A 20,857-nucleotide genomic window follows, 5' to 3' on the forward strand; every position below is an offset into this window, starting at 1 on the left:
CTTCCCTGGCCCTTGGAGGCCTGGTGGCTCTGGGCCCTGCTTGGCCCCAGCCCCCTGGCTGAGCATCCATGACAGCTGACAGCTGGGCCTCTGCCTTCTCTGTTACAGCCTCTTGATCACGTCCTTGGGCCACATCAAACTGACAGACTTTGGGCTGTCCAAGATTGGGCTGATGAGCATGACCACGAATCTGTATGAGGGCCACATTGAGAAGGACGCCCGAGAGTTTGTGGACAAGCAAGTGAGTGTCTCCGGGAGGAAGGGGCTTGAGATTCTAGGAAGGGCAGGGTGGGGCGGCTGGCGAGGGCAGGAGGGGAGCGGACCACCAGACGGTCATCCTTCAAAGCCGAGCTCACATGCCCACAGCCCTCAGGAAGCTTCCTTCCTTTCCACCACCCAGCCTGATCCAGTCCAAGCCAGCGAGCATTTATTAAGCACCTGCTGTGTGTGGGACGCTTTGCTAGGCACACAAGACAAAAAACAGCTTATACTGGAGGGAGGCCAAAGCAGTGCACACAAGTCTAGACAAGCTGGTTTTGGGGAAGGGAGAGAGCCGTGTTGACTCAGTTGCAGGGTCCAGTAGGAAGTAGCTCGTGAGAGGCGGGTGAAAAGGGAGGACATGCACCTGGGGTAGAGGGAGGCCCCTTCAAAGGCCCACTCATGAGAGCTTTAGGAGGCCGGTTTGGCCAGAGCATAGAATGGGCCCCAGGCATCAGAGAGCAGAGCTGGGCTGGGCAGGCAGGCGAGGGCTGGGGGGGTGAGGCCTCAGGCCCTGAGCACTGGAGTCAGGGGTGCATCCCATGGGCAGGAGGGAGCTATTGACGGCTGTTTGTCAGCCTCTGACTGAATGTGTGGGAAGACAGAGAGAGGTTTGGTGGAGCAGTGGGCGTTGGGGGCAGCAAAGTCAGGACGACATCCTTCAGGGGGCCGCAGCCCGAGTCACACAGTCACAGAGGGAGAACTGGAAGGAGGAAGCTGAGGGCATGCCCAGGGTCACTTAGGCAGGAGTGGCAGAGCTGGAATTCACAATCAGGTCCTGATTGATTAATCGATTGATTGAGTGATCATCTCCAAAGAGGTTGAATGGTTTGCTTAAAGACTTAACCTGCTCCAGGACCTGAGGTTTGCAACCTGGCTCTCTCTTACTGACTCACCATGTGAGAGAGAGAGAGAGAGAGAGAGAGAGAGAGAGTGTGTGTGTGTGTGTGTGTGTGTGTATCTGTAGAAGGAGATGCCATTTCCCCTAGCATCCCCACCCTTGCCAGCCAGCAGGCTGTCCCCTGTGGGACCACAGTACCCTGCCCCACCGGATGCCTCTCCTAAAGTCACCTTCCCTCTGCTCTGTAGGTATCTAGTGTGTACCTAGGTACATACGTGTTATCTCCCCCCTCAGACTGGCAGCTCCTAGAGGGCAGGGGCCGCGTTTTTGCCTTTCTGTCTGTCCCCAGTACTTAGCACAGTTCATGGCACACAGTAGGTACCCAGTAAATGCCTGCTGGCTGAGTGGGAGTGCCAGGCCTTGGTCCCCTGGGTCTCTGGCCACTGAGCCTACCTGCCAGGGCCAGGCCTCACCTGCGCGTCTCTCCTTCCCCAGGTCTGCGGGACCCCCGAGTACATTGCACCTGAAGTGATCTTCCGACAGGGCTATGGGAAGCCAGTGGACTGGTGGGCCATGGGCGTCATCCTCTATGAATTTCTGGTGGGCTGCGTCCCGTTCTTCGGTGACACCCCCGAGGAACTCTTCGGCCAGGTCGTCAGTGGTGCGTCTCCCTCTGGGGCTTGGGTGCTCAGGTGCATGTGAGAGGCTGTGTGGTGCTACACAGACAGTGTGGGCCTGGGCTGGGGGGGGCGGGGGACAGTCAGGAGACCCAGGTCTGAGTCATCCTTCTACAGAGTCACTATGATGTCTGGCCCAGGTTCTGGCTTGGCAGCCAGGGAGGAGGGAGCCTTTGCACTTAGAAACATTTTTTTTCTATTAGCAAAGATTTATTTTCTTCTCCTACAATTGGAAAAAAAAAGAAAGAAAATCAAAACCCCTGTAACAGATATGCCTAGTTAGATAACAGATTCCCACATTGGCCATGTGCAGAAGCATATGGCTCATTCTGCATCCTTAGTCCCCCCTACCCACCAGGGGATGGGCATTGTGTTTATTGTGGGTCAGTGGAAAGACACTGAATTTGGGGTCACAGGGACCCGGATTCGAGACTCAGCCTCTGTGTGTTGCTAGGCAAGGCTCACTTTAGGCCTCGGTGTCCTCTGTAAACCTCTGGTGCTCCTTCCAGCTCTAGAACATAATCCACGGGGAAGCTGCTCCTTTGGTCTACTCAGAGACCCCACAAAAAGAGAGAACCTAGCACTGATGGAGTGGAGAGGGGACCAGGTTGGACCCTCCTGCCTGTGCAGGACATGGCCTGTCAGGCCCTCCAGGCCCGGCTGCTCTCAGATGAGGCTGGGGGGCCAGAGCCTCCCTTGGCCACAGCCCCCTGGTGTGAGCTGACCCTTCTTTGTTTAGATGACATCATCTGGCCAGATGGAGACGAGGCGCTGCCTGCAGATGCTCAGGACCTGATCACAAAGCTGCTGAGGCAGAGTCCCATGGACCGCTTAGGCACTGGTACGTGGCCTGGGTATGGATCCCAGGGCCACAGGTCCAGCAGTCTGGGTCGCACCACCAACCCCGGTCATGTTTTCTTGCTGGCCAGGCCGGGACTGACTTCTGTTTTCCTTCCCACTGAGTGTCCACCCCTAGAACTGCCCTTTTCCTCTGTGTGTCCACCCTGAGGGCTGCCCCCTGTTGAGCCAGCTCAGCCCGGCCCACCGGTTTTCTCAGATCCTTTTTTAAAAATTTTCTTTTATTTCATTAAATATTTCTCAACTCCATTTTAAAAAATTTTAACATTCGTTTTTTAAAATGTAGCATTCCAAATTCTCTTCTTCCCACCCACCCTTCCCCCAGCCCTTGAGAAGGCAAACCATATGATCTCCATTATTCCCATGAAGTCAGCTCCCTTTTTACTTGAGGCCTCCTAACGCGCTCTCCTGGAAACACGAGCCAGCTGGCCCCTCAGTCTCCTCATCTCAACAAACATTTGTTAGTCCCTGCTGTGTGGCAGGCACTGTCGCAGACATACAGAGTGAAAAACCAGCCAGTTCCTGCCCTCGAGGAGCTCATGTTCTCCCTTTCTGCCTTGGTCCTCCCAATATTTCCTACCGCAGCTCCATCCTGCCCTCCTGACAGGTCCACCTGGACTTGCCCCCTTCTCCCTGGCCCTGACCCATAGCCCCATTTTGCTTTGTTTCCCTTACCTTTCAGTGGTTTATATAAACATAGAAACCAGCAGCTCGTGGTTGATTTTTTTTAAAAAAAGGTTTTTTAAACCCAGAGGGTATGTGCCCATAACACCCCAGTCCAAAAATCTTTCTGAACCTCGGTAGCAGCAGAGCATGAGGCTGGAAGGGCTGGTGGAGGCTGGGGCCTGAGAGGGGGCAGGGAGGCAGGACTAGGAGCTATTGAGAGGGAGGGGGGAGGGCTGGGCCATAGAGCAGGGTGCTCAGGCACAGCCACCATTGCTGCCCCTGCAGGCGGTGCCTACGAGGTGAAGCAGCACCCCTTTTTCCACAACCTCGACTGGACAGGTCTCCTACGGCAGAAGGCAGAATTCATCCCGCAGCTGGAGGCGGAAGATGACACCAGCTACTTTGACAGTGAGTGGGAAGCAGTTCTCTGGAGGCGTGGGGGAGGGTGAGCTCCCCTGCTTGGGGAGGAAGGCAGGGATCCTCTTTTGGAGTCAAAATTGTATGTATTAGTCAGAAGGCTGCAACAGGTAGGCTCTGAGGACCCTCCCAGCTCTGACACTGTGTGTTCCAGGACCCTTCCAGCTCTGTCATTCCATGTTCTAAGGGCCCTCCCAGTTCTGTCATTCCATGTTCTAAGGGCCCTCCCAGCTCTGACCTCCTGTGTTCTAAGGGCCCTCCCAGATCTGACACTGTGTTCCAGGACCCTCCCAGCTCTGACACTGTGTATTCCAGGACCCTCCCAGCTCTCTCATTCTGTGTTCTAAGGGCCTTCACAGTTCTGTCATTCCATGTTCTAAGGGCCCTCCCAACTCTGATATTCTCTGTTCTAAGGGCCCGCCCAGCTCTGATGTCCTGTGTTCTAAGGACTCCCCAATCTGTGTTCCAAGGGCCCTCCTGACTCTGACCTTTTGTGTTCTAAGGGTTCTCCTGACTCTGACCTTCTGTGTTCTGAAGGGCTCTCCCATCTGTGTTGTAAGGGCCCTTCTAGCTCTAACATTCTATGCCTGTGACCCTGCCGTGAGTCTGCTGCAGCAGATGGTTACATCTGTCCAGGGTCCTGAAGCCTCCTACAGGCGAAGGGCTAGGGGTCCCTGTGTCTTTTACCCAAGGGGGCTGTGTTTCATTCAGCCCAGTTCCCTATGTCGGCTCTCGACAATCTGGGCTGTTTAGATCGCCGGATCAAGGCAGGGTAGAAGGACATCCCCAGTGGCCAGGGCTGGGAAGCTGTTGCTGACCCTGGACTTGGAGAGGAAGTGAGAATGAGAGAGAGGAGTGAGCTGTCTGTGGAGAGACCAAGAGAAGGAAGCCTGGCGCTCTCCACTTTGGGAGGGGCAGGAAATGTTGTTAACCCGAGCCTGGGGTCCATCCCAAACCGCCGGTTCCCATGGTAACAGACATGCCTCTCTTTGATACCTCTGAGCTCTCCCCTCCCCGGTGTGGTAAATACAGATCTGCAGCTGGAGCCCGGGGTCTCCCTGAGGCCCCTGAGACCCGCTGTCTCTTCTCATTCACCCTGCAACCCTGGGAGGGGGCTTCCCCATCTCTGAGTCTGTTTCCCTATTGTCCAGAGGGTGCTAAAGAGTCTTGCCTTCAGGTGTTTGAAGAGCTGTCCTATAAAAAAGAGGTCAGTCAGTCAGCAAGCATTTATGGAGCTCCTGCTGTATGCCAGGCACTGTGCTAAACACTTGAGAAAGAGAGGAAGGAAGAAAGAAAGAAAAAAAGGGAAAAAAATGGGCATTAGACTTGTCCTTTAGGTCCCAGAGGAGAGAACTTGGACAAGTGGATGGAAATTACAAAGACACGGATCCCATGTCCTTGTAAACACCGGCTTCCTTGCCATTATGAGCTGTGTAAAAGTGGGCTGGGCTGCTGCTGGAGGGAGAGAGCTCCCTGTCCCAACAGGTATTCCAGTGGAAGCTGGGGGACACTTTTCAAACATGAGATCCCTATTCAGGTCCAAGTGGCCTCCAAGGCCCCTGAAATCCTTCAGACCAAGACTGAGTTCTGGGGGCAGGTCTGGAGGTTTCCACCCTCCCTCCCCCAGCACTTCCAAGAACCCCAGCTCTTCTGGCTGTAACACATCCTCCTGGCACGGGGACAAGGCAGCTAGGCGTTGTCTCTGGACATCAGGGCTCTTGATGTCCCCAGTACTTCCGAGAAGGGAACTATGCTTCAGGGCTACCTCTGCAGGGCTTGGGGGCTCGTGATGCCCTGAGGCAGGATTTCCTGGAGCTGATAAGAGGTACACATGCCCCTCCCCAGAGCCCTTTGGGCCCTCGTTTCGTGTTTCAAGGGTGCCCAAGCCAAGGCCACCATCCCTGCTGGTGTTCGTCATCCCAAGGATGAGCCCTGTTGTGTGTGACCTCAGAGGCAGCCCTGGTACTCACTATAAGGAAGAATCTTCCTCCTACTCACAGTTCTTTCTGCCCCCTCTGGGCCATCCTCCCCATAGCTGGTGAGCTGACCTCCCTCAAGGTCAGGTCTGGTGAGGTCACTCCCCCTGCCCTGACCCTGTCCTCTCCCTGCAGCTGATCAAGAAACTCAGCTGGCTTCCTGCCATCTCTCCAGTCAGATTCAGGGCCTCTGGCATTGAAAGTCTTACATCACGCTGTCTGTGAGCTGTCTTCCCAGACCTACACCAGCTCTGTGCTCCGGCCAATACCTGTTTGATCTGCCTGCCAGTCGTCTCGGGTCCTGTCCTCCTCGCCTGAATGTCAGCTCATAGAGGCTTTCTTCAAAGGGCAGCTCACATATATCTCTCTGCCTTTGAGAGGCCTCTCCTGACACCCAGAGCTGTCTGTTCTCCCCCCCCCACCCCCTACACAGTTATCTCATATTTACTTTGTGTGCACACACATATGTACATACACCCTTGGTATTTATTTCTATATCTGTATGTTGTTCTTCTCCATCTTCTCCTCAGTCCCCACCCACGGTGGGATGAAATGTTCCCGAGGGCAGGGATTGTCTTGATTTATCCAGGTATAGCCAGCACTTTAGCACAGTGCCTGGCCCTCACTAATTGTGGAACTGATGGAGAGAGCCTCCTTGGGAGGGAGTGAGTTCTCTGTCCCTGGGAGTCCTCAGGGCAAGGGCCAACCCCTCCAGAACGTTACAGAAAGGAGTGTTCGTTCCTGCACCAGGGTTTGGATTAAATACCTTCTGGCATCTTCAAGCGTCCTGCCTGATCTCAGGCTCTTGCCATATCTTCTCCTGTGAGTGTCCCCCAAGACTCTGGCCTGGCTGGGCCTCTACTTTCCCCCTCTGCTGTTTGCTTTGGTGATCTCATTGGCTTACTTGTCCAGCCCCACCTTCACCTAACCTCCATTCTCACCTCTCCAACTACCCACTCCATATTTCAAGCTGGGTGTTTTGTAGACATGTCCAGAAGGGGACTCAGCATCTTTTTCCCCCAGGCTCTCCTTTCTTCCAGCCATCCCTGTCACCACTGAGGGTGCCATCTTCCTCTTGGTCACCCTGGCTCATGTCCCAAGTGTCGTCTTCAACCCTTCCTTCTCACTCCTATGTGGGCAGTCAGTTGCAGGGTCCTAGTGATGCTACATCGTGACCCCTCCTGTATTTACCCCCTTCTCTTCTTTGACTCTGTGCTGCTCTGAGCTGTTCAGAGGCTCCTCACCTCACACTGGAACTACTTCGTGACTTGGTGGGTCTCCCAGCCTTGAGTCTATCTTCTATTCAGCTGCCAAATTAATCTTGCCAAAGCCCAGGTCTGAGTGTGCAGCCCCCCAGTCCCCAGTTCAGTCACCTCCAAGGTTACATGGAAAATTCTCTCTTTGGCTCTTTGACTCCCCCCCCAACCTTTCCAGTCTTACCTCTGCACCCCCAACATCCCCTGCAGTCGGGTGGCTCTAGTCTCTTTGTTGTCCCCGTTGCTGGAGCCCTCTCCCCTCATCTTCCCCTTCTGTCTTTCCTAGATCCCTACAATACTCCCTTCTGCAAGAAGCCTTTCCTCATCCTCCTTAACACTAGTGCCTTCCCTCTAAGCTGAGGCCCCAGTTTTCCCTGTACATAACAGTGTTGTCTCCCACATCGGACTGGTAGCTCTGTGAGGGCAGGGACTGTCTTTTACTTCCTTTGAATCTGTCCCTTAGCACAATGCCTGTCATAGTAGGCTCTTAATAAATGTTAGTAAACTAACTGATTGACTACCTGATCTCACTCCAGACTCTTTGTGATAACAGATGGGTAGTCAGAATCACTGGGCCCAGAACGCAGGTCTCCTGTCCCCAGCTCCCTTCATAGAGGTCAGAGAGGCAGCCTTGTTAGAGAGATGGGCTCAGTGGTCAGGGTCTTCTGTCTTCTCCCTCAGTGAGGACAAGCAGAAGGAAGGTAGGTGGGCAGAGGAGAAAGGAAGGGGCCAAGGGGAGAGGCAGGAGATTTTAGACCTGCCTGCCTAATGGCTTTGGGCAAGTGACTTAGTATCTCTGGGATTCAGTCTCTTCATCTACAAGATAACAGAGGGTGGCCTGGACAGCCTCCAGGGTCCCATCCAGCTGTGCCCAGGGTCCCTGGGCCCTCAAAGGGCCGCTGTTAGTTAGTGAAATCTACAGACCTCACAGATCATAACAGGAGGCACCATGCACTCACCGACCTGTGGGCTTGGCCCTTGTTCCTCCTTGCAGCTCGCTCAGAACGGTACCGGCACCTGGGCTCAGAGGACGACGAGACAAATGACGAGGAGTCCTCTGCCGAAATCCCCCAGTTTTCTTCCTGCTCACACCGGTTCAGTAAGGTAGGGAGGTGTTGTGTTACCAAGCAAAGAGGGGGTGTATGTGTGTTATCTCAAGTCTAGTTTGCAAATTTAGCACTCAGAAGCATGATTAATTCCTCTTGGGGACTTTACTTAGGCAGGCAAGTCAATCAATTAACACACATTTATTAAGTGCCTAGTAATCTGGGTAAGCTGCCCCCAAGCAATCTTTGGTTAGACAGCAGTTTGTCTGAAAGAGATCTGGGGGTTTCCAGTGAACTTCACGCTCTGTATGAGTGTGATATGACCGCCAAAAACATAGCTAGTGGGATCATGGGCTGCTATTAGGGGAAGAAGTGGGGGGCCCTGCCAGACCACCTGGTACGTTCCATTGTGGGGGCCAGCATCTAGAGGAAGGCAGCCAGGCTGGAGGAGAAGGGATCCTTGGGCTCATGGCCTGGAGGGTGTACGGAAGGAGCTAAGGAAGAGAGGCTAAGGCTGAAAAGGAGAGGATTTAGGGGACATGACAGCTCTCTTCAGGATTATGGGGAGGAGAGGGGATTCAGACTGTTCTCCTTGGCCCTGGCTGGGAGCAGATCCAGGAGCAAAGAGGTAAATCGAGGTAGGGAACTACCAGAAGAAACAGGCTAGCTGGGAGAGCGTAGCAGGCTCTTCCTCGTCGCCATCCCAGCCCCTTCTGGCCCCAGCACACCAGGATGCCCTGCCACTGTGGCCCATGGTCTAGACGAGCCACATCCTTTAAGCTGAGCTGAGCTGAGCTCCCGGAGAGCTGGGGCTTGTGGAAGATTGATCCTTTCACTTCTCCACACTCAAGAGATAAACTGTTCCTACATCATTGGATCAGAACCAGGCCTTTTTTTACCCAGTACTCTTGTTTTATTCATTTCATTAATGAGAGACGCTGTAGGAAAATACACATTGGGCCAGCTATGGAATCCAGGTGGCGTGGGGGTCCCATACGTGCCTGTGTGACCCTCCAGTGTCCCCAGGTACCCTTCAGTTACAGATGAGCAGTTGGTCGCCCTGGTGTCGGAGTTCCTCTGGGGGAGATCTCCTCTCTCTTCATCATGATATAAAATGTCAGCTGGCACGTGGGGCAGGGAGGGTTCTTTCACTGCCATCCTCTAAACAGAGAAGGAGCAGCCACCACCAGAATAGAAGTAGTTGAAATTCCTTTCAGTGGATTCATCTTAATTAGAAGTCTGAACAAAAAAAAATCCTTCTTTGCAAAAAATAACTTATTAAAAATATTTTTATCACTTTCATATTCAAATATTAATATATTGCACCCCTTCCCACCCTCACTCCCTTAGCGATTAGGGGGGAAACAGTTCAGCAAAACTGACCAACACATTGACCATGTCTGGTGAGTTTATACGGTATTCCACCCCCAAGGGCCCCCACCTTTGCCATGAAGGGAGAGAGGGAGATGCATTTTCTCCGCTCTTCTCTGGAGCTAATCTTGATCAGGATAAATTACACCATGTTTTGTTTCATTTACAAAGGCAAGGCTCTTATTCCTTCCCAAAGCCCTCCTTTTCTGCCTTATTGTAGCATGCAGGATGACCTGGGTTCTCAGAGTTGTTGGGTGAGCTCTGGCAGGTTACATGTGTGCTAGAAGATGGATAAGGTTTTAGGTTGCAATAACTTTCTCCCAGTTAGTAGACTTAGTAAGTCATAGTGGCGTTGAGCACCCCTCTTCCACACTGACCAAATCCCAGATCTCAGATCACCGAAAATGGGAAATTCTTATGAAAGTATTTCAGCCTAACAGTCATTGTTCCTGATCATCAGAGTTAGAAGGTAAACAAGCAGAGGGAGATGAAGAGAAAGAAAACATCTTGGGTAAACCGTGGTTTCTTTCTTAACTTATGTTGTTATATTATGTATAATAATTCTTATCTTATGTTGTTAAGTCTGACTCTATAAACTTCTTAACTTTGAGGCTAAAGTCCTTCCCCAATATATGTCCTTGTTGAAGCATCTTGGCCTCAGAACCTGACCTTTCCCATCTGGCTTCTCATTTGTCAGAGCCACAATTGAACTGTTTAACCAGGTGGTCCGGGGGCTCCTCAGAGGGCTGGTCACTCAGTTCCTCTCCTCACTTCCTAGTTTTCCTCCCTCTGTCATGTATCCATGTGTGGAGGCAGAAAGGAGACAGAAGGTATACTCTTTCCAGCAGTGTAAATAAACTAAATTGTCTTTTTGTTCTAAGGGCCCTCCCAGCTCTGACATCCTGTGTTCTTCCTTTAAAAAAAAAAACAATTAATTAATTTTTCATTTTCAATATTCACTTTTATAAGATTTGAAGTTCTGAATATTTTCCCCTCTCTCCCCTTCCCCTTCTCCAAGACAGTTAGCAATCTGATGTGGGTTATCCATGTACAATCATATTAAACATTTCCACATTAGTCATGTGCTTCTTGTGTTCTAAGGGCTCTCCCAGCTGTGACATTTGGAGTTAAAAATTTACAGAATTTGAGAGTTGGGAGGGACCTAAGCATCCAACTCACACTCAAAAGGAATCCTCCCTACCCAGCCCCACCCCTGCCTTATAGTTGATGGCTTCCAAGAAGGGGAAGCCCATTCCCTTTTTAGACCGCTCTGATTTTTAGAAGTTTTCCTGACCTCGTGACTAAATCTGCCTCTCCCAGCTTCCCCCCCTGCTCCTGGTTCTGCCCCCAAGGCCAAGCCTAACAGCCACTTGCTCCTCCAAAGGAGAGCTGTTGGCCTCCTTGAAGACAGCTGCCATGTTCCCCTGAGCCCTTTCTCTCTAGGCAAAGCATGGCCCATTCTTTCCATCAGCAGTCCTCCTTGAAGTCCTATGGTCTCTGTCCACTCTGACATTCTGTGCTTATACATCTTCATGTAGAGAGAAGGGAGTGCAGTTTCTCTTCAGGAATTAGGGCATGTTTGGCTAATGTGGAGATTATGTTTTGCCTGGTTTAACATGTATAATTGATAATCATGTATTGCCTGTCTTCTCCGTGGGTGGGAAGGAGGGATAGAATTTGGAACTCAAAATTTAAAAAGAAAAGAATGCTAAAAATGAACAAATAACACTTTAAACAACAACAGAAGGGTGTGGGGCATCGTGCCCCTTCTGGGCCAACGTGTGCCATTTCGCCACTCTTTCCTGAAGGTTTATAGCAGCTCTGAATTCCTGGCTGTTCAGTCAGCTCTGAACTGTTCTGAGAGAAGCTCCAGTGAGGACAAGGAAGAAAAATCAGAGAGGTGGGATCGGGGCTCGGCAGAGGAAGAGAAGAGCCGCCCTTTGAGCACCGAAGTCAGGTGAGTGGGAGCTGCCGGGCACAGGCAGAGACAGGGCCTGCCCATGCCCCTGCTTCCTCTGGGCTGGACTTTCTTCACTGCCCATGTGTGGCAGTGGGGGACACAGCACAGGCCCCGGGAGGTAGCGTTATGGTTCTCCTTCCCTCTGCCGCCCATTCTGGAGGCACAAGGGCGGAGGAGCACCCCTGGTATTTTAACCAGGATTGCCTGGCCTCAGCCATGCAGGGTTTCTGATGTCTCTCTGAGAAAGGCAGCTCTTCTCTCTAAGCTTCAATTTCCTCACCTGTAAAATGGAGCAGTAATCCAGGGACTGCCAAGCTCACAAGGTAGCTGTGAGAAAAGGGTCCTGTAAGACCCATAAAGTACTCTAAAAGAACGTAACAATCAGAATTGCCCAGAAACGGAACCCTGCCCATGAAGGTAGTGAGTTCCCTATCACTGAAAGTTCCAGGTGGCCACTTATTGGAAATACGTTTATATAGATCAGGGTTTTTACCTTTTTTTATGTCCTGGGCCCGTTTGGCAGTCAGGATGGTGAGGCCTGTATCTCCTTTCTCCAAATAGTGTTTCTAAATGCCAACAATAAAGTAAGAAACCAATTATAGTGACGTAGCAGTCAACATTTCTTCTGAAACCTCTTCACGGAGGTCAGGTTAGCAACCCCTGACTTGAGTCAGAGAGACATTTGGCCCTGCGGTGCTCAGGTGACTCTCAGATGATAAATCAGCAGGCAGTTATTAAGCACCTTCTGTGTACCAAGCATGGTGCTAGTGGCCGGGACAGTCCAGAGGGAAGATCCTAACGTTAATGGAGGACTAGAAAGGCTTCTGGCAGAAGGTGGGACTTTTCAGGGAAAGCCAAAGGGCACGGATGAGGAATGGAAATAGGAGGAAAGGAATGAGCATTTATTAAGCACCCACTGTGTGCCAGGCGTGGTGTTAGGAGCTGGGAATACAAAGAAAGACTAAAGGCAATTCCTGCCCTCAAGGAACTGCCAGTCTAAGGGGCAGACAACCTGCAGACAGCTCTGTAGAAGCAAGATGGAGAAAGGGGAGGTGATCCGTACGAGAAAGGCACTCATGTTAAGGAGGAACCAGCCCCAGCTTCCTGGGGAAGGTGGGATTTCAGCTGGGAAGGCTGGAAAGGTAGGGATGGGCAGAGAAGGGGCCTTCCTGCCCTGATAGAAAGCCCAAACCACAGCGGGCACCAGTATCTGGGTTCGTAAGGATGTGGGCCCTGATGGTGCCGCCACACTCCCTTCCCTCTGTACCTTTGCCTTCCTTCCTCCAGGCTGAGGTCCTGGACGTCCTCTGGCTCCCTGCGGCACTCATCCTCCTCCTCCTCTCAGCCTGAACGGAGCCAGAGCCCCTCATCCCTAAGCACCACCTACAGCCTGGACCCCATGCCCAAGTTTGCCTTCTCCTCTGAGGACGAAGGCTCTAACCAGGGACCTTCAAAACCAGAGAGGCCAATTTTTGTGTTGGGGGAACCCGAGGAGCCAGTGAAAGAAATGGCCAGAGCGTCTGCCCTCACAGGTGGGTGCTGACCAGGGCAGGGAAAACAGGTACAGGATGGGTGGGCTGGGCAGACCTCTGTTCTGTCCCCTTTCTCCTCACTTCCCCTGAGATGGGGAGCATCGCACTCTTCCCGCGTCCCCACAGCGGCTGTTGGGGCTTCCTCACAGCCCAGGGACGGCTAGGTCCTGCGTGTCTTCCTTTTCCCATTTTATAGATGGGGAAGTTGAGGTCAGAGAGGTCACCCAGCCAGCCAGTGTCAGAGGATGGAGTTGAACCCAGAGGCTCCTGACTCCAGGCCTCGCTCTGTCTGTTCCACTACGTGTGTGGGATGAAGGGAAGGGTCTTGGCCTTCCTAGCTAACGCTTGTCGGAGAGCACAGGTCCTCCCCCAGGCGCCCCAGCACCAGGGTCCGCTCATTCCAATGGTCTCTCCCTGTTGCCATTCACATAGCCGACGGTTCAAACCTCAGCCATGTCCGATTACGGAGCAACAGTACTGGAGCAAAGAACTCCACGCCTCGGGGCCTGGAAGGCGGGGTGAGTCGGCGCCTCAGTAGCCAGAAAGAAACACCTGAGAAGCAGAAGACAGCGCCCGGCGGGGGCCGGGTGCCCAAGTCGGCCTCGGTCTCGGCCCTCTCCCTTGTCATCACTTCAGGTATCGGACCGTGTCCTCCTTCCCCATCGAACTCCTGCCCCTCCCTGTCAGGCACTGTGCTTAGCACTGAGGGCACAAAAGAAGCAAAAAGCCCCCGCCCTCAAGGAGCTTACCATCTAATGTAAAGAAATGGACTTGTTCTAGTTGGCCGCCAAGGGCAGAACCAGGAGCAATGGGTAGAAACTGCCAAGAGAGAAAATACTTAGGTTTGATGTCAGGAAAAGATTCCTAACAACACAAGCCATCCCAGAGTGGAACAGGCTACCCCCAGGGTGGTGCACTGCCCCTTCTTGGGGGTCTTCCTCCAGAGGCTGGGGCCCCCTGGCCAGACAGGTCATAGCCAGGGTTCTTTTGGGAAGAGGCTGGGGCTCGTTTTCCCCAAGCCTCAAGGTTCCTTTCTCACCCCAAAATTCTGTGGTTCTATGAAATCAAAGCATCCAGAGCTGGGAAAAAAAGAACTCAGGCATGATCTAATCCAGATCCAACCTTTTACAACTGAGCCAGGAGTCCCTGAGAGGGGAAGTGACTCATCCCCGTTTTACAGACCCTGGGGCTCAGGAAGACTTAAGTCACTTGTTCCCAGGGTCACAGAGTGAGTCAGTGCCCAGGCTGGGAGTCAGAGCCTTGGTCTTCTGACGGAGGGGCTATGGTTGCCTAACGTTCCATTCTGGGAATGGCATTCAGGGCCCATGGATGAGTCACAGATGAGAAAACAAGCTCATTCCCAAACTGTAAAGGACAGTCTCGCCCTCTTCCTTCTTTCCCTGCTTTCATCTGTTTGTTTACTTGGGGCAATAGGTCTGTGTGGTGTTTTCCTGGAGTAGAATGTAATCTCAAGGACGAGGCCTGTTCTGTCCTCATGTCTCTGCTTGGGGTCTGGGGCTGGTGGTTGACGCAGGCTCGTTGAATTGATTCTCCACAGATGACTGCAGCAGTGGAGCCCTCATGAGTCCCATTTCCCCCCATTCCCTCTCCTCCAACCCCTCCTCCCGGGACTCCTCCCCAAGCCGAGACTCCTCCATTGGCATCACCAACCTGCGGCCACCCATCATCATTCACAGCTCTGGCAAGAAGTTTGGCTTCAGCCTGAGGGCCATCCGTGTCTACATGGGCGACAGTGATGTTTACACGGTGCACCACGTGGTCTGGGTGAGTCCAGAGAAGCTGGGTGGGATGGGTGAAGTACAGGGGAGCTTAAAATGTAGAGTGTGAGAGCTGGGGGGCCCTTAGAACAGAGTGAGAGCCAGGGGGGCCCTTAGAGCAGAGAGTGTGAGAGCCAAGGGGGCCCTTAGAGCAGAGAGCGTGAGAGCCGGGGGGCCCTTAGAACAGAGTGAGAGCCAGGGTGGGGCCCTTAGAGCAGAGAGTGTGAGAGCCAGGGGGGCCCTTAGAGCAGAGAGTGTGAGAGCCGGGGGTGGGGGGGCCTTAGACCAGAGAGTGTGAGCTGGAAGGGCCCTTAAAGCAGAGAGTTCGAGAGCTGGGAGTCAGAAAATGTTTATTATTTATCTCCTTGCTGGTCTAGTAATGAGCATTGGCCACTGTTTGATTCCTGGTCAGGTAAAACTTTCTTTGCAGCTAGGCAGTACAGTAGATAGAGCATGGAGCCTAGAATCAGGAACACTCATCTTCCTAAGTTGAAATTCAGCCTCAGACACTTACTAGCTGTATGACCCTGGGCAAGTCACTTAACTTTGTTTGCCTCGGTTTCCTTATCTGTAAAACACACTGGAGAAGGAAATGGCAAACTACTCCAGTGTCTCTGCCAAGAAAACTTTAAGTGGAGTCACAAAGAGTCAGATATGACAGAAAAATAAAACATTTATTAAATGCCTACTATGCGTTGGTCACTGTGCCTGGGAAAGAAAGGTGAAAGACAGTCCCTGCCTGTCCTCGAGGAGCTCAAAATCTAATGGGAGAGGTGACCTGCAAACAAAATGCAAGATAAATTGGAAGTAATCACAGTACTTAGCACAGGGCCTGGCACATAATAGGTGTTTAATAAATGTTTATTGTGTCATCAATACCTGGGAAGAATCTTATCTCTGGTTGGTAGAACATTTTGTCTCCAAGGTCCCATGTCGTTAGTGCCAGAATGAGGGCCAGATCCCTTTTCCCCTCACGCCTGGTTTCAAGCTCTGTCCCCTGGACCATAGTTACTTTCCAAGATGTGCCTAAAATCCCTCTCTGGCAACAGCCTTTGGCACTCACCAGCTACAAGGGAGAAAACTGGTTCACTGCCTTGTAAACTCATTTCAAATGTCCAGGAGAAGTTATATCTATACTCCATATGTGCCCCAAATAGAACCCACCCTGAATGACTGAGAAGATATAGAACATGGAATGTCAGGGCTTGGATTGACCTTAGATCATGAAATGTCAGAGCTTAGAACATGGAATGTCAAAGGTAGAAGGACCTAGAATGCGTTAGATGGAAAGAGACCTTAAGAACCATGCAGACCTGGAGTTCATAACTTTCTTTTGTCCTGGATGCCTTGGGACAGTCAGTCGTGAAGCCCATGGACCCCTTCTCAGAATCATGTGTTTAAATGCCTAAAACAAAATATATAAACTTACAAAGGGAACCAAAAGCTAGTGAAAATAAAGGCATAATTTTCCAAATTCACAGACCTCTGGTCCCCAGATTAAGAGCCTGGATCTAGTCCAGCCTCATTTTACAGCTGTGTGAGAAATTACTATTTTTCTCTTATATTTAATAACTAATTATTGTATTAGGACCAAGGTTTTTCTCCTTTTCTACTTCATCAAGAAACCAAACAGTGTGGGAAATGTCTCTTAAAGATTTACCCAGGCCAAGATCTTATCAGACAGTAAAAGAAATTCTAAGTTTTAGGCTAAGAGGTATATTTCTGCTCATTGTGTTTACTCAGACCCTGAGAAAATATTAATTCTCCCTGTTATCAAGACAGGTGACAGGGAAATTGATGATTCTTTGACCAAGATTTGAGTGACCTAGGTCATGTACCCCAACATAGCCCATCTCCTGTTTGATTAGCCAATCCCAGTTGAGTAGGCACCCCTCAGGAACACCTCTTCAAAGGGCATATAACCTGTGATCCTACTGTCATTGGGGGTCTTTGATCTAAGAGAGATGCCCAAATGACCATCTTTTTATTAATAACCTGTTGGCCTTATTAGTAAAATGATTAAATTACCCAGGAACTATCTTGAACTTTTTAATCATCACAGATTAACTGAGACCCAGAGAAAGGAAGTAATTTGCCAAGATTCTGCATTGAATTTAGTATCAAGCATTTATTAACTGTCTACTGTGTACTGGGAATTGTGCTAAGCACCAGGGGGTACAAAGAAAGAAAAGCTAGGGGCGGCTAGATGGCACAGTGAATAGAGCACTGGCCCTGGAGACAGGAGGACCTGAGTTCAAATCCAGCCTCAGACACTTAACACTTACTAGCCTGTGACCTTGGGCAAGTCACTTAACCCCAATTGCCCCTCCAAAAAGCAAAAAAAAAAAAAAAAAGGCAAAATGTAGTCCCTGCCATCAGGGAGCTCTAATTGTTTAATGGGGGAGACAGTGTGTAAACAGTTGTGTACAAGCAAGATCTGCACAGATAATCTCAGAGAGAAGGCCCTAAGGGTAAGAAGGTAGCCATCAGAATTAGAGCCCAGGCAGGCCTCAGTTTAATTCAATTCAGTGGCATTTGTGATGGGCCTGTGTGTAAGGCAAGTGTGGGTCCCTGGGCAATCAAAGGCAGAAGAACTCTCATTGGGCTGAATCTCCAGCCCCTTTTGTCTGCATTTTTCTGGGTAAGTCAGTGTTCCTCCAGGCATCCTTCCCCTCTTCCCAAAGAAGTCTTGGAACAGACTTTCCTTGGGTCATTAACAGCCCCTCTTTTCCTTCAGAGCGTGGAGGAGGGCAGCCCTGCTCACGAAGCTGGACTGCGGGCAGGAGACCTAATCACGCATATCAATGGAGAGTCGGTGCTTGGACTGGTTCACATGGACGTTGTGGAACTGCTGCTGAAGGTACTCAAGGCCTCCCGCTGGTCCCTGGGCCCAAGACCAAGGGCACTCATGATCAAATGGGGGTGCAGTGAGGCAGCTGAAGAAGTGAGTGAGAGGAGTGCAAGGGGCAGGTCCAGGCAGAGCAGTGTGAGAAACAGGGGAAAGCAAGACCACCTTCACATGGGGATGAGAAGGAGCCCAGGAACGGGGGTCTGGAGGTAGCAGCACCTCGAAAAGGTGTGGAGGGCCATCACAAGATTGGTGGGGGCAGAATTCCACGCCAGGAAGGTCAGGATGGGCAAAGGCCTGGAGAGAGCAGACAAGAGTGGGAGGTGGGTGGAGAGGGATACACGTGGTAGAAGGTGGGAGTGGGGCCCTGAATGCCAGGCAGGAGCTGGCCGTCAGCCATACTTCAGCCTGATAATCTTTCCTCCAGAGCAACAGCAAGATCTCCCTAAGAACTACCGCCCTGGAGAACACCTCCATCAAGGTTGGCCCAGCCCGGAAACACAGCAACAAAGGCCGGATGGCCCGACGAAGCAAGAAGAGCAGGAAGAGGGAGAGTCAGGACAGGTGCGTGCCAAGCTAGGGTGGAACAGACAGCCCACGGTGAGGCAGGTGTGTAGGCGGCCCAGGGGAGAGAGCCCTGGGCTTGGAGTGCCGTCGGTACCCTCCCCTGCTCCGAGAAGCCCTTCCCAAGTCCCTTTCATCATGTCGCAGTCCTTCTGAGATTCTCTCGCTCATCCGCTCCATGACTTGTTTGCACCTTGTTACCTACCCTGTTAGACTGTGAGCTCCTTGAAGGCAGGGCCTGTTTTTTGTCTTTATATCCTCAGTGATTAGCATGTTAACTGACACCTGTTAAAGACCTTAGCTTGGAAGGGCCAAGCCCCCCACTGCAGCCTGGACTATCTCCAGTTGTCCTGATCTGTATCTGGCCACTGGACCCAGATGAACTCTGGAGGAGAAAGTGAGGCTGGTGACCTTGTACAGTCCAGTTCACTTCCTTGTCATGGCACCACTTCTCTGATGTCTTCCTTCTTTCTTTCCTTCCTTTCTTCTTTCTTCACTCTCCACATAGAGTATCACACCCCTACCTGTGGGTGCTCTACCCAAAGGGAATGTGAATTTTAATCTCTGAAATTTTTTTTTCTTGTTTTCATTTTTTTCTCTTAAAAATCAGCTTTAACCCAAGATCACACTGTCCCAGATGAGCCCTGATTAACTCAGAATAAATGTAAATAACAATTATTTTTGTTTTCACTGGAAACTCTGAGGGTCTTCCCCTCCCGGATCTCTCTTTTTTTTTTAAGAGACCATTCTTTGCTTCATTTTTTATTAAGCCTTAATCAGACTGAGACCTGTTAAAGACCTTAGCTTAAAAAGACCAGTCTCCCACTGCATCCAGGGCCATCTCCAGTCTTCCTGATCCATGTCTGGTCACTGGACCCAGATGGCTTAGGAGGAGAAAGTGAGGCTGGTGACTGCACAGCCCTGCCTCACTTAAATCCGATTCGCTGGCACATCATGGCATCACCTCCCTGATGTCATGGTCCTCTTCAAGAACGAAGGACAGACAGCAAACGACCTGAAGTCAGGCAGGCCCAAGTTCAGATTCTGCCTCAGACATTGGCTGTGTGGTTCTGGCCAAGTCAGTCTCAGTCTCATCTGTAAAATGGGAATGCTGCTAACAGCACCACCTCCATGGCTGTCATGAGGATTCAGTGAGATAAAACATGCAAAGCTATTGCAAACCTTCCAGTGTTGTGTGGTGCTGGTCTTATTGTAGGGCCTTTCAGTGTCTCTCAGGGTGTCAGGACCATCCTGGGGTCTGAGCAGGGTTTATAATGCTTTGGAGCTGGGGACCTGAGGGCACAGAGAAGGCCCTTGAGTTCCTGCATCTTGGGGGCAGTCACTTCCCCTGTTTGGGCCTTAGTTTAGCCAGCTATAAAGAAAAAAATCGGGGAGGGGGCTGGGATTTCTAAGGTATTTTCTAGCTTATATAGCCTGTGTTCTGCGGCCCCTTCTGACTCTAGTGACCAAGCCCAAGGAAGGTGAGGGGTCCCAAGACCTTGCCCTGTATGGCTCAAATTTGGGAACTGGGGACATGTACCCATAGGCAGCTAAGTGGCACAGGAGATAGATCCCGGCCTTCAGTCTGGTCTCAGATACTTACTAGCTGTGGGACCCTGGGCAAGTCACTTAACCTTGTTTGCCTTAGTTTCCTCATTTGTAAAATGAGCAGGAGAAGGAAGTGGCAAACTGCTGCAGTGTCTTTGCCAAGAAAACCCTTGATTGTATGTGTCGGACACCATTGAAACCACTAAACAACAAATTACGTGCCTTCTTTTATGTAATCTTCTGTGCATGTTGTAGTAAGCCACTAGAGGGAGCCATAGCACACACAGCACCAGGCCTGGAGTCAGGAAGACCTGAGTTCAAATTCAGTTTCAGACTAGCTGTGTGACCTTAGACAAGTCCCTTCACCTCTCTCTGCCTCAGTTTCCTCATCTGTAAAATGGGGATAATTACAGCACCCACCTCTCCTAGGCCTGTTGTGAGGAGCAAATGAAATCCTATTTTTTTAAAGGACTATAGAAATGGTAGCTGTTATTGTAGGTATTCAGATGGGGAAACTGAGGCCCAGGGATGTCAGATGGTTTGCCTGTAGATGCGTACACGGCCAGTGAGTGTGGGAGGTAGGACTCAAAGCCTCTCTCACCTTCTTCCCATGCTGCTATTCCCCAAACTAGGGTTTCTTCCCCTGTGTTAGGTCTGGGTACCCTTTGGCAGTCAGTGCGGGGAAGCCTGCAGATGGACCCTTCCTCAGAATAAGGTTTCTAAATAATTGAAGGAAATGCCACATTTCAGTAAGAGGTTGGTGATAGTGAAGGTGCAGGGGTTTTTTCCCACCTCAGTTCATAGATTCCCCTGAAATCTGCCCATCATCTGTGGACCCCAAGTTAAGATCCTGCTCTAACCTGTCCTCGTGTCCTTTGATTTTCACACAAAACTGCCTGGGAGGGACCTTGCAAAGTAATCCAGCCCAGTCCACCTTCTCTCTCCCTCCCTGCTTTTATTTTCTGTGCAAAAGACTTCCTTATGGGGTTTCTAAGAGTGAAGAGGGTGTTGGGAGGAACAGGGAGAATGATTTCATAAGCTCTAAAAAAAAATGAGGAATCTGTGGTTTTAAAGCTTTGGGTCTTGCTCAAAATAAATCTCTGACAGAAGTTTGGAGAAGGGCAAGGGCCCTGATTCCCCGGACACCGCCGGCTCACCCAGCAGGGCCATTTATGGCACTGCCAGCAGGCTGTCTGGGATGACCCTGCACTGGCCAAGGCCTCTGAGAACCAGCCTTCTCCAAAATGTCATCTAGATTCCT

At 51.1% G+C, this 20,857-nt stretch overlaps 1 protein-coding gene across 1 annotated transcript in view; it reads left to right on the forward strand.

Annotated features, from left to right (window-relative positions):
• LOC138143239 (microtubule-associated serine/threonine-protein kinase 3-like) overlaps positions 1–20,857 on the forward strand; it is a 43,483-nt gene that overhangs the window by 9,347 nt on the left and 13,279 nt on the right. Inside the window, exons 6-16 of the mRNA XM_069064501.1 lie at positions 109–241; positions 1,595–1,760; positions 2,516–2,617; positions 3,586–3,708; positions 7,944–8,053; positions 11,175–11,323; positions 12,614–12,858; positions 13,291–13,494; positions 14,417–14,643; positions 17,374–17,496; positions 17,912–18,048. Coding sequence (XP_068920602.1) covers positions 109–241; positions 1,595–1,760; positions 2,516–2,617; positions 3,586–3,708; positions 7,944–8,053; positions 11,175–11,323; positions 12,614–12,858; positions 13,291–13,494; positions 14,417–14,643; positions 17,374–17,496; positions 17,912–18,048 — 1,719 coding nt within the window. The remainder of the gene's footprint in view (positions 1–108; positions 242–1,594; positions 1,761–2,515; positions 2,618–3,585; positions 3,709–7,943; positions 8,054–11,174; positions 11,324–12,613; positions 12,859–13,290; positions 13,495–14,416; positions 14,644–17,373; positions 17,497–17,911; positions 18,049–20,857) is intronic.

Source organism: Petaurus breviceps, unplaced genomic scaffold (genome assembly GCF_028583685.1).
Source record: "Petaurus breviceps papuanus isolate PSGF00001 unplaced genomic scaffold, PetGlider_PUasm1.0 108, whole genome shotgun sequence".
Classification (NCBI taxonomy): Eukaryota; Metazoa; Chordata; class Mammalia; order Diprotodontia; family Petauridae; genus Petaurus; species Petaurus breviceps.